Here is a 13,590-nt window from a genome sequence, read left to right as displayed (position 1 = left end):
ATTTCTTCTCCCTTTAGCAAACTTCATTGATGGTTTCACACCTTCCCAGACACCTATTTGCTTTGTTTGTCATTTGTTCCAAGAAGTGCTGAGAAAGCTATTTATCACTCTCCCTGGGGACTATTAGTGTTTTCCTATAGCTGTTGCAACTCGGTTTATCATAAGCTGGCCATCTCTGATCAGAATATTTAATTGTTTAGGCTTGATGGCTGAATCGATACTGAGCAGGAGGGTGTCGCTATGCCTTTCTCTGTGTCCTTCTACTCCCTGCGGTTGGCTGAGGTTCACTGTCACCATCCTTGCTCCTTCCTTACTCTTTCCTACCCCTTTGGAAACAAGTTCTCGCCCATCCGAGCTCTCCCTGCCCTTCTGATCCTCCTTATCTGCATGTCATCACTGATTTGTGAGCTCACTCTTATCATCAGGCAGACTTGGAAGCCAGTGAATGCTGGGTGCCGAGCAAGACAGACTTTTGTCATTCTAATCCACGGGACAACCTTGGGGCTCTCTTCATTTTAGAATCCCAGGAATGCCAGCCCAGGGCCACATTCTTTCAGAGTCTCTGAAATTAGAGACTGTGATGAAAGGTTTGGGAGCAAAGAGGGGTACCTAGTAATTCCATGGACCCTTTTAATAGGAAGATTGAAAACAGAGCTCCATCTGTCATCTCTCTGGGTATGAGGTCCACGACTAGTGCTCCCACGTCTTCCTCAGACTGGTGATGGCTGTGGGCTGATCTGCAGCGAGCTTGCCCAGGTGTCTTTTTGATAACCTCAGTGTTGATAACCTCAGGAAGGCAGTGAGCAAGCCTGAGCACCAGAGGGACCCACCCGTAGCCAATCAGCCACCAGCTGCCCCCCAGGGTCTCAAGGTCTGTGCTATTAGTTGCTGGCAGGGATCAGAAGGTCTCTTCCCAAACTGGGCCTTAGGATGTGGCTTAGATGTGAGATGGAAGGTCGTCTTGTGAGTCATTCCATAAACACATGTTAGCACCTGCTGTGTGCAAAATGCCTGCTCAGAGCTGGAGACAGAACTAGACCCAGCGCCTGCCATGAGGGAGGCCGTCTCTTTAGCTATGGGCAAGAGTAAAGGCAATTTTAAGGAAGATGACTTTGGCAGGCAGGGGAGGGGCAGGGCGGAGTGGAGAGAGTAGCAACAAATAATCACTTTTATCTCTGTCGTGAGTGCTGTGTGTGTGTGTGTCTGAGGGGCAGAGAAAGGAGAAGTCTCAAAGTGGTCAGAGATCTGATAAGACAGCTGTGCCCGCATCGAATGGTTTATCCTGACAGGCTCAGGAAGCCAGTTGTAATTAGATATATTTTTTCTATTACTTAAATTGAAACAACTAATTAAATTCTTAATTAATGTTTCTAAACTATCTGGGGATAAGTGCCGAAGAAGTTATTCTAAGCACTGAATATTACTCTGAAGTCCCAGGGAGCAGTTTGCCCATGTGTAGACTCTAGAATGTGCAAAAAAGGCTCACGCAGAAAGTGAAACTCATTTCAAATGCAATTGGCAAAATGTTTAAAAGTAGCTTCTTCCTCATGTTTCTCCCCAAGATTTTCTCCTTGGCCTCTGTTACAACTTTCATCCTTAATTTACTATCACCTTTGATCAAGCCCTCAGATGCTTCAGGTTTTAGGGGAAAAGCTTGTTTAGAAGAGGCATTTGCTGGGTTCTGGGCCCCTCTGTAAAAGATCTAGTTTATCAAGTGTAGGCTACAAGCAATAATGGAATTTCCCTTGTAGGGTGCATTTTCATCTTTAAGACTTTAGAAGTTATAAAAGGACTGATAAAACAACACTGGAAGGCATCCAGGCCAACAGGAAGCTCTGGAGAATATCCATGTAATTGTCACGATCCACATCCCTCCCTGCCTCTTTAAGAAATTATTAGGGGCTGGTATTACCTGCACCACACTCCAAGATCTGTCCCCCTGTCTTCTTCCCAGTAAATCTCCCAAGAAAGAACTTACTGACAGGGTGCATGAATTCAGTAGCAGAAAGGGTCATTCAAATAAGGTGCATGGTTCAGAGGCAGATCAAATACTTTCTTTTAAATTCTTGGGTAGTCCTTGGAAATTTGCTTGGAAGATCTTGAAATTCTGAAAGAGAAGGGAACATTTTATTAAGTTGTTATCTGGCTGGTAATGTTGTTCAGATTCTAGCAGAGAGGATATTTCACATCTGGGAAATTTTTTATGTCTTTCTTTTTCTTTTTTCATTACACAGACGTTCACATCTAGAGACACTTTCCTTATGTGGAATTGTTTTCTTATCCCTTGATAAGATTCCTGGCTCATCTTACACATTAATCTGCAATGATCTAAGCTAACTAATGATGGACGCAAACTCTCCTGAGCCCACGCTTTTACCCACTTTATGGTCACATCTTGAAACATTGATCGGTCACTTATGCGAATGCATCAGGGAATGCATTTGGCAAAATGAATTTATTTGTCTTAGTGGACAGAAGACCACATTAGTGAATCACTCAGGAATCTATAAACATATGAGATAAGAAATTATTGGAAAGCTAAAATCCAAAAAGAGTCTTGCAGATTTTATCATAGAATGCATTTTCTTGACGTTTGTATATTCTCAAATTGGAAAACATAACTTTTAATTGACAAGTTCAGGAATGTAGAGGATATAATCAATTTTAAAAATACTGACCATCTAAGATGGTGATCTTCGACCCTGGCTGCTCGTTAGTAAACCTGGGAGCTCTTAAACGTGCCAGTGCCTGGACTTCACCCAGTGACTTAGCTGCTCTGAGTGGGGACTGTGCAGCCATGTGGAAGGTCCTGGGAACTCGTGAGAAGCCCTTGAATGCCAGGTGTGCCACACCAGGGCCAGGAGTGGGAGAAGATCAATATGTGCCAGGACACCACTACTTTCCCTGGAAAATCGGTACTAGAAACGTTGTTGGACTAGGAACTAAATCACTCTTAAAACCCTGCCTGGAATGAGTATTCAGGCTCATACTGCAGAATGAGGCTGTCTTCTCATTTTGTAGAATGCTTTCCCAGCACAGTAATCTAAGTGGCTGTAAGAGCATGCAAGTGAGAGGCAGAATAGTGCACTGACTTGAATTTCAGCTCTGTTTGGCCATGTGCAGGTTACCTCACTGTCTGTGCCTCAGTTTCCTATGCGGTGGAGATGATAGTCATGCCGCTTGCTGAGTCATTGTAAGAATAAAAGGAGTTAATATAGTTAATGAAATACTGATCATGGAGCTGGCTCACAGTAATGCAGGCAGGTTGGCTGCTGTGACAACAACAGCCAGGGCTCACCTGTGTCCCTCCCCTCCCTCAGTGCCTAGCCCCACCTGTAACGGCTTTGACAGTGCCCTTTCAAGGCCTTGCCGGGTGCCACTCGGAAAGGAGGTCTGCTTCATTGCTACCGTTCGCCTGGCGACACCACAATTCTTAAAGGCAAGTACCTGGGAGAGAATTTACCCTATGGAACTGTCACAGTCGAGTCTTATTTAGTTATATTTAATTAATTGTCTTTATGGGAAAGAATAAAATCAAGGGTGTTGACACTGACTGAAAATTTTAAATGTCTGGTTTCTGTACCAGTGACGGCCCATAGGCTCACTCCCCTCACTCCGATTTCCCAAGAGTTGTGTTGTTTGAAGGCAGTGCCACTTTAGCCTGCTTTAGAATTCTGTAAACTTTCCTACCTTTCCTGCCAACATTAACCCCAGGCAGGCAGAGGTGAGAACTGGGTGTCAGACTGAAGGTTTGTCTGAATGCACTCATCTGCTGTTTCTTTAACTCTATGGCACAATGTCAGGTGAAATGAGTAATTCAAATGCAGATGAAAAGCCATTTTCCACATGTTTACCACACTTCGAGATATTGGGAAAGGAGTGGTGTGACATTTTGGCTCCGTGTAACTTTTCCCCAGCTCGTGAAATAAATTTAGTATCAGCTAATATGAAATTAGCTACAGAAGTTGAGTTTCAGTCCAACACAACTTGAAGACTCACTCTAAACAATGTTAACTTCTGTTACCCACCAGGCATTCTTGAACAACTCTGGGGGGAGCATCTGGCACCCCAAGCAACACTTTTTTTGTACTTTTTTCCCCCTTTTAACACAGGAAATGTGCATAGTTGATGAACCTTTAGAGGAATTCACTTCAAGGCATAGCTTGGAATGGAAATTTTTATTTCTGGATCACAGGTTTGTGAAAAGAAAAACATGTTTGGGTTGGGTCCTTTTCAAGCATTGGTTTGAAATGAGCCACACTCTCCTGGGGAGAGAAAGGTTGGGTCTGGTCCCTTCAAGGAGAAGGACTTCCTGGGAGAAGGAGAAGTGGGTCCCAGCCAGGACTTCCCTTCTGCTGCATTTGCTGCACCTGGCATCCGTTCTGTGTCTGGGTCAGACCATTTCAAGAGAGCCAGATGCTGCAGCCGGGGACATCTTTGGGATATACCCCACCCCAACCCTCTGCCCTACTGGGACCCTCTCCAGCTCCCAGGAAGTCAGCAGTGAAAGGGAGCGCAACCTCTCATCTCATTTCTTTCAACACCCTTTTGTCTCCTTAGCTCAATCTTCTTTCTCTTGTAACATTTGTCACAGTTTAAGAACTAGCAATCTCTGCTCCCCACCCTTATATTTTTTTTTATTACACTTTGGGGTTAAGCCGACCTAATCAATTGCTGTTTTCCATTATTCAATAGTGATAACGTTTGTTATTATTTGAGCCTGGCTATGCCAAGGGAACCAACTATCTAAATGCCAAAAAATAAAAATGAGTGCTTTGGGAAACACAGCTTCTCTGGGCTTGACCATTGCAACATTATTTTCCTGCTATTGTTCTTGAGAAATGAACCCTCCAGGTTGATCATTAAACAAGCAAACTGTGCCCTCCGTATTGAGGTGCAGCCACTATGGTGAGTCCTCACTGATCAGTTGTCCTGTTGTCCCTGGCAGAGCCCCTCCAATCATAGGATACCTACCTTTTGAAGTGTTGGGGACCTCCGGCTATGACTATTATCACATCGATGATCTGGAGCTCCTGGCCAGGTGTCACCAGCACCGTGAGTACTGCTTGTCCAGCCCAGTGCTGAGCAGCTGCCATCTCCATCCAAAGAGCCCCAATAGCAGGGCTCTTAGCCTTTAAGTCTGCTTATCTCTCAGGTTCTTTCTGAGGCGAAAGACTTTGTTTTCTCAGAAATGACCTGGGAGTGTGGCAGGGGTCCTTGTCTGCACTGCTCCGTGTTGTGTTTTCACCTGGAAGTGACCTTGCTCTCCCTAACCCACCCACCCAGCACATTCCCAGTAGCTGTCAGATCTGCAGGCTATTTCGTCTTACCTAGGAGATGTAAGGAATGCTGGCCACTTTTTTGAAGTTATGTACCAGTTTTCAAAGACCAACTATCGAATTCACATAACTGTTCTTTAGTCAGCGGGCATGTGTTGGTCAAAGCTACAGGCCACTCAGCTAGCTGGGCCTGGGACATAAAAATGATCAGACATTGCTTGCTGTCCTGCAGGAGCAAGTTCTGACGGGAAAGCAGAAATAGGTGACTTTGTAGGATGTTGTCGGTACACTGAAGAGGATGTGCCCAAGATATTGGGGGGCTTAGAGGAGAGTGCCTCATCCAGCTGGGGGTGAGGGAAGGCTCTCTGCCCCAGAGGAGGGGGCACCTGGGAAAGGTGTGGGAGGCAGGGCCCCTGGTGTGGGGGGCTGGAGAACTACAGGCCTGTCTGAGGTCTCACTTGGTAAGCAGTCAGGGATTAACCATCTAAAACCATGTTCTCGGTGCTGAGTCCTTGCTTTGAAAGGGAACGTTTGTCGTAACAGCCTGTGGACCCTGGTCCATGGCTTGATCATTAGTACTATGTTTGGATAGACGCCGCGCCTGTAGGGCCTGTCGTAACCTCCTCGTCTCTGCTGTCCTTGCTGAAGGAAGAACAAGCTTGGATTCCATCAGGACCTGCTGTCAGAATTCAAGGCTAATCTTTAAAATTTTAACCCCTTGCTCCACAAGGGTGGCCCTCGAGCATCTGGGCATCATGAGGAGGTTGCTAGACTTGCAGACTCTCAGAATGCCCCCACCAGGTCGACAGAATCAGAGCCTCCAATTTCACAGGATCCTCAAGTGATTCATGAGCACCAGAGACCATGAGAAGCATGGCTCCATCAGGCTTTGGGCTCCTTCTGACTCATGAGGAAGGCCACTCTGGCTAGGAATCACCTTCAACGTCCGAAGGACTTGCCCCGTGGCTCGGACAAGATGTCTCCTCTCCAACTGGCCCGGGCCCTTCCTTGCCAGGCTGGGCTTCCCTCCTCTTCAGACGTCACAGCCTTCACATCAGTGGCTCCTTTTGTAGCTTCAGTTTCATAGATAGGATTCCTCTTAACTGTTTGCATAAAGATGTGCTGAATTCTAGGCAATGAGGCAATAAAACTGAAATGGTTCTTCTTCCTGGAACCCACAGTCCAGCCCTCTGCCCTCTAAAGCTAGTAACCCAACAACCTCTGTTCTGTCCTGAGCACCCCCAGAGAAGCCCACTAGCAGACTTAACCAAAAGGCCCCCACACCCCACACAGCCTTGCACCAGTAGAGGTCTGGGTGAAGGGCATCTGTAGCCGATTCTGTTTTAAGACCGTGTGGACAAGGATGAATCACTGACTGACAGCCACAGCCTCCGTCTAGAGGATGCTGGCTATCAGGTCTATTTGGGGTCTCCTTCTCTCAGAGTCTGGACCCCCTCTCCCGTGCTGCTCCCGCAGCTTTGCCCAGCACCACCTGACAGTGAAAGGAAGACAAGCACCAAGAATACCTGGACCTCTAATTAAACCCCCAGTTTGAGAATCCGTCTATATCTGCCCTTATTTGAGGATTTTTTTTTAAAGCTCGTGAGCATTTGGGAAAGCATGTGGATCCTTCCTCCATTGATTAAGAATTCATTATTGTTCACCATTAAACTGACAGTCACTTAAATGCAGTGCCAACTGGGGAAATAAACAGTGTTTGGTATTATCTCTTTGAAAGCTTATAATTTTAAGTTACTTCGGCGGAAAAGATCATTTTCATATTAACATTTGTCTCCATTTTCCCCCAAAAGTGATGCAGTTTGGCAAAGGGAAGTCATGCTGCTACCGGTTTCTGACCAAAGGCCAGCAATGGATTTGGCTGCAGACACACTACTACATCACCTACCACCAGTGGAACTCCAAGCCCGAGTTCATTGTGTGCACACACTCAGTGGTCAGGTGCGTGAAGGCTGAGGCATGGGCAAGGCCCCAACAGCATGGTCAGGACCCCGGCCACCACATGTGGTCCCAGCTGATAGGGGCCCATCCCCAGTCTGGAGCCCTTCCCCTGAGCCCAGGCTGCTTTCCGCTGTGAGCAGAATAACCCCCAGAGCTCAGACTTCCTTCGAGTGCTCAGTCCGGCCCCTCAAAGCCTTGTGAGCCCTTTCAGGCAGCCAAGATATTACTTAGCAAGTTATTGCTTCACTGACCTACTTACATATTTCTCCTTCCTGTCTCTCCATCCCCTAGCCTTCCCTTGCCACTGTTTTGAGAAGAAAATTAAAATTTTGCCTCTAAATAACTCAAGCACACAGTCCTCATACAGTCCTCATTACTTTTAATGCTTAAAAAACCCCTGCTGGCAACTGAGGCTGTGTTGGGGAAAGAGCCAGGAGGCCCATGGTTGAGGGGTCCTGGCAGTTCCTAGGGGTCTCCGGGAGCCCCCAGCCCAGGGTGGGGGAGCAGGGCTTCTAAGGAAGGCAGCACATTTACCTTTTCATAGACGCTGCCTATGTAGAGTCACACCCCAAGGGACAGGGAAAATGTCATTCCTTTTTTTCCTCTGACTACAGAAATTTTAAGAACTGATTTTAAAATTAGTTTTAAATTGATCTAGAGAAAAGCATTTGAAGCAAGCAAGAAAAAAATGTTGGAAGGACTGCATTTTATAATATCCATAATAGATGGATACATGGATGGACAGATGGATGGATAGATACATATAGATACTATGCATACATGCTGCACTTTATGCATGTACATAACAGACAGATGTTAGGTAGATAATAGATGGATAGAGAGATAGACATAGATACTATGCATAGATGCTGCATTTTATATATATACACACACATAATAGGCAGAAAAATAGATGACCCATATACATATGTACATATATTATACATGCTGCAATTAATATAGACATAATAGGGATGATAGGTAGGTTGACAGATGCCTAGGTACTGTACATACACACATACATATATATAGACAAGTAAATCACTCTTTAAGTGGGAAGAGAGGGGAGAGGAGAAGTGTTTGCCTTCTTGGCCCGTGAATCTGCTCATCACATTGCAGGGACTTCATCTTTGCTTCCCAAACCACCCTGGGCCACTTTAGCAGCCAGCAGTTTCTGATTCCATGACCTGCCCCACCCACTGCTACTCAGGGCCTTTGCCAGAGGGTCCCTTTGTCCCCAGGAAAAGCGGGACATCATCAACATCTTGTTCTTTAGACTCTGCCCTGACTGTGCTCTTCTTCTCTATCCTCCCCCTCCCAAATCTTAGAAAGAAACCCTCAGAGAAAGTAGGGAGTAAACTGAGTGAGTAAATACGGTAACAAGCATACTGGTGGCCCAAGAGCCACTGTCCCTCCAAAGGCCACTTGTCTCCAGCATCTCTACACAGGCAAAGGCCAGAGCTGAGTCACCGCATTGATTTGCCCACATTATTTAAAAGGTAGGTTCATAAACAAGTCGGTAGTCTCGCTCTGGCCAGTTCTGGATCTGTTTGAGAGAAGCGTTTCTGAAGATTATAATTACTAAAAAACTTCTGTGTCACTTCTCTGTATGCACAGCCTCAACTGAGTAGGTTTTAAGAAAGGCTACTGATTATCTGAAGGTCGAAGCTTATCCTATAGATGAAAATATGTTTTTAAAGACAGTTATATTGGGAGTTTTCATGGGTGTGTGTGTGTGGGGATAAGTAACGGAGAAGAAAATGAAAACATCCTGGAAATAGAAGCCATTCTGAATGTCACATTAGAAGTCACTCTGGTGGAATTTAGGCACAGAACGAAACTCCCTTCTCAGACAAGTACCAGGACTAGCCCCCTTCATGGTGACTCTTCTGGGTAGGTATTATGTAAGCCTCGAAGCATCATGCACCCCTCTTTGCCGCTGTCATCTTGGACTGTCCCATCTCCAGCTGTGTTCTCTTGATTTCCTGATCAGTTACGCTGATGTCCGGGTGGAAAGGAGACAGGAGCTGGCTTTGGAAGATCCGCCATCTGAGGCCATGCACCCTTCAGCACTAAAGGTATGCCGATCCCAGCCAAGTGCACCAAGGCAGTTTGGTTACGTAGAATCATCTATGAGTTGTTATCATGAAAATAGTAATAATAAAAACAGCAGGTCCTTTTTATTGGGCTCTTGCTATGTTGCCAGTATTATTCAAGGTGGTTTCTGGGTATTTGCTCATTTACTACCGTGGAGTTCCTGGGAGGCAGGCATTGTTCTCGTTCTGGTTCTTGGGAAGAGACCCAGAAGTTCCGAAGCTAATGCACCCAAGGCGCCGAGGCTTGGAACTTGCTAAGTCACAGAACTGGGTGAGAAACTGCCTCTGTGCTCCAAGCAGGGTTTGGTGACTTCCTGGCCTTATGAGAATGGTTATGAGAAGTCTACCTGGTGTCTCTCCCACAGATAAAAGCTGGGAGATTATTCCACCATCCCACGGAGGCATAAGACGATTTGAGGACCCCGTCCTTCCCTTAGCTCAGTGCTGCTGCTCAGTGCCTCTGGGACTTGGGCACCCTCCATGTCATCAGTGGCAAGGCATACTTTCTCTTCCCATGTCTGGGATCTTAGTTAATAGTGGTGTTGGAGCCAGCTTCGTGCTAGGGGGCTCTCCTGATGAGATGTATTTCCCTTTGTGGAGCCGTGTCTCCTATACTACCCTCGCCTGAACTCTCCAGCCTCCGTCTGGGCTTCCCCCATCTCCTCAACTTGCACAGAGACCACAGCCCTGTTCCTTAAAGGCCATTCTTCAAACAGACACGAATGTCAGGAGGGAAAAAGAGAAAGCAAGAACAGGAGGGAGTGTTGTATGTCATCAAAACGAAGAAGCTGTCGACTATAAGATCCACCATTATTTTAGCTTCCTCTAAAAGAGAGAAAATGCTGCTGGTCAATTTATGATAAAAGGATTTCTTTCATCAGTTGAAGAACACATTCCAGTTTCAGATGTCAAAAGGGGGGTGGGAAAGTGCGCCTTAGAATTATTGAAATATGGTTCAAGTTCCAGGCCGCCCCGTGAGCTAGGATGCAGAGTGGCCGGCTGGGGCTGACGCAGCAGCGATGGTGCAACAAAGGCACCATGGTCCACCAAGGACCGAGTTGGGGGGAAGGAGAAATCACCTTTAAGGACCAGAGAACAGCAGGCATCTTTGCAAAGCTTCCTTTGCTGGCTGCTATACGGGGTGCGATGTAGGGTGATTCATCATTGGCATCCTGATGTGATGCACCTGTCATTGTTTAGGGAAGTGTTTATTAGCCAGCTCTGTCACATAATGCATTGTATATCTTGTCCAAGAATGGAATTAAGTCATTGATTGGCAAGTGTTAGACACACCGTTCATCACAGCTGAAGAACAGGTTTAATGTGTGTGTCATCCAGTCTGAAATTTACTCTCAAGTTTCTCATCCTTTATAGTGGTCCTCAACCTGTTTGGTGCCAGGGACCTATGCTCCTATGAGAATCTAATGCCTGATGACCTGAAGTGGGGACTGATGTGGTGATGCTAGCGCTGGGGAGCGGCCGCAAATACATATGAAGCTTCACTCACTCACTCACTGCTCACCTCCTGCTGTGTGGCCCGGTTCCTAACATGCCACAGATTGGTACCAGTCTGCAACTCAGGGGTTGGGGACTCCTGCTTTAGGAATCCCAGAGCCCAGTGGAACTTCTCCTAAACATGTACATGTATGTAAACACACACACTCAGTCTCAGGCTGCCAGGTTACGAGGCCCCTCCTAAAGGAAAAGCTCTAGGACAATACTTTTCAAACCACCAGTGGAAATAGACCAGCTGGTTTTTTTAATGTCAGATCTGTTGTTGACCGATGCTTTTGTAAATGGTGGATTGCCATGCTTGGATGTGATGTGAGGGGACGTCAAATGGCTGTAAAAGTTTTTCAGTGCTTACTCTCACTTCCTGTACTTATTTCTCTTCAGACCGAGAGCACACAATTCACAAATGACTATGGGCCAGGGACCTCCTCTCAGGGATCTGATTGAGGGGCGACTCTGTGACTAAGCAGTCAAGTCTCAAAGTTGACAGCACAGCAAATCCAAACACATCTTGTAATTCCATGTTGCACGAAGGCCCATAGGTCACATATCATTTCAGCCTAACAAGGGCACACGAGCAGTGTTCACCTTCACTGGAGCCATGACTCGAGGGACAGAATACATAGACTCACACCCAGGGGGTTAACACCCAAGGCCGTTGGACATGATTGGCTTGTCCAAACTGCCTTATTGATGGCAGGAATTTCACCATCCGTCTAAGACTATGTAGGAACATGGCTCAGGAGTCTTCATCATGTGTCTTCTTAAGCTTAAAAATTATCATACCTGTTTTCTTACACCTAAGACACCTACACCTTGCAGGATGGAAAAACAGCCCCTCAGAGCTGGAAAGTCACAGCTGCTTTCTCATATACTATATTGGAGTCAGAGGAATGCTAGGAGACAGCATCCATCAGGACCCAGAGGTCAAAGGATGGGGAACCATAGGCCCTTTGCCCCTTCTGTAGAACTGAGGCCGCAGAGGGGGCATGGGCAGTGGGAGGGCAGCATGGGGGTTGAGGTACCCAGGAGGGTCCAAAGTCATTTGTTTCCCTGGAGCATTAATAATCTGGTACCACTGGCAACCTTATTTCTGGAACCTGCCTTTCCTTCCTTTTGGGAAAGTTCAGACTCTGGGCAGTTAGGTGACAATTGTAAGGAAAACAAATAAAATGCAAAGTCACTTACGGAAATCTAAAAAATCAAGATAGAAGGTAGGAAAGTGTAATAACTGCTGTTTATAGGCTAAAAGCCTCTCAAAGATTATGTTTATAGAGAAGGATAAATATTCTACTGGAATGGGTTTGGAATTATCCCCAAACAGGTAGTCTCTCTCTCAACAGCCTCTAAATTTCTCTGTGTGTTCAGGGGAGAGCTAAAGTCAGTAATTTGTTCCCATCACCTGGATGCTGTCATGTGGACTGCTGTGTCTGTGTGTTTCAGAACAAGGGCTCAAGCCTGGAGCCTCAGCAGCACTTGGATGCACTTGACATGGCCACCTCGGGCCTTAACACAAGTCACTCGCCATCAGCATCCTCAAGAAGTTCCCACAAATCGTCACACACGGCCATGTCAGAATCCACCTGTGAGTGTGATGCCATGGATGGGGAGAGGGGTGGGCTCCCTGAGAGCCGAAGGGCCCCGGGCCTGGGCATAATCAGGGTCGTCGTGTCTGTAAAGCAGAAGTTGCTGTCTGTTCACACCCTTTGCCTCATTCCCCACTGGCCTCCCACCTCTCCACGCTCTGGTTCTATCACTGCGTGCGAAGCAGACATAACACAGGTGACTTGCAGGGTAGATAATGTGGCTAGGTTTTAGTGATTCTCATGAGGGGTGTGATCAGGCAGGTGTCTGAAATAATTAGTGGACATGAAGTTTGGGGACAGTCTGTTGTCATCCACCTGCCCCCAGGCCAGGGCAGGGGCCTGGCAGGACTTTGTGCCACCCGACAAGATCTAGAAGCCACCTCCATTGCTGCTGGACTCAGGCTGTAGTCCAGCCCTTGTTTCGTGCACACTAGGGTCATGGTCCTCTCCTAATAAGAAAGCTGTTAAAGATGTGTGTCTCAGAAAGGCCATCTGTTGCTTTCTTCCAGCCACTCCCAGCAAGCTGATTGTGGAAGCCAGCACCACAGCCATGCCAAGATCAGCCACCCTGCCCCAAGATCTCCCGGTGCCAGGGCTCAGCCAGACAGCCACGATGCAGGTATGTGTGTCCCTAGACTCAGCCAATCATGCTATGCTGCGCCAACCCTGCAAGGCAACCGGATGGTGTGCCACACCTCCCCAGAAGACCAGTCTTACTTAGAGATTAAGAGTGTGGAGTAGCCAGTGGGGGTGGGAACCTGGGTAATTTAATTGGCAGGTAATTTAAAATGTTTTCATACCGAAATCAACACAGATTTATATTCCTTAAAATGCAAACTCCAAATGAATTTTAAAGATAAAGCTCAAAAGTTCATACCTGGGGTCACACCCCCAAAGCATGGGTGCAGGAAATGTGATTAGGGTCTTCCCATTTTGGATCTTCTTTCACTCCAGTGAAATATGCTTGAGAAGCTTGGTTGTCAACCAAAACGTACCTCTGCATGTACCAGGCCATGCCCCTGACACATGCCAGACCTCTCCAGAACACTGGGTAGTGAGTGGCTTCTTAGAAAGCACACTGTCTGCGGAATCACTGACATCCAGTACTGGAGTTATCTTCCACCATGTAACAAGCCACACCAAAATCAGAGGCATAAA

General features: G+C 46.7%; 1 protein-coding gene across 2 annotated transcripts in view; it reads left to right on the top strand.

Annotated features, from left to right (window-relative positions):
* NPAS2 (neuronal PAS domain protein 2) overlaps positions 1-13,590 on the top strand; it is a 136,703-nt gene that overhangs the window by 105,721 nt on the left and 17,392 nt on the right. For both annotated transcript variants that reach the window (XM_011383735.2, XM_011383733.2), the window contains exons 8-14: positions 3,321-3,439; positions 4,113-4,195; positions 4,949-5,055; positions 7,091-7,238; positions 9,232-9,316; positions 12,290-12,431; positions 12,942-13,051. In XM_011383735.2, coding sequence (XP_011382037.1) covers positions 3,321-3,439; positions 4,113-4,195; positions 4,949-5,055; positions 7,091-7,238; positions 9,232-9,316; positions 12,290-12,431; positions 12,942-13,051 — 794 coding nt within the window. The remainder of the gene's footprint in view (positions 1-3,320; positions 3,440-4,112; positions 4,196-4,948; positions 5,056-7,090; positions 7,239-9,231; positions 9,317-12,289; positions 12,432-12,941; positions 13,052-13,590) is intronic.

The sequence above is a fragment of the Pteropus vampyrus genome, unplaced genomic scaffold, assembly GCF_000151845.1.
Source record: "Pteropus vampyrus isolate Shadow unplaced genomic scaffold, Pvam_2.0 Scaffold541, whole genome shotgun sequence".
In the NCBI taxonomy this organism is placed as follows: domain Eukaryota; kingdom Metazoa; phylum Chordata; class Mammalia; order Chiroptera; family Pteropodidae; genus Pteropus; species Pteropus vampyrus.
This window is presented reverse-complemented; position numbering and strand designations above follow the sequence as displayed.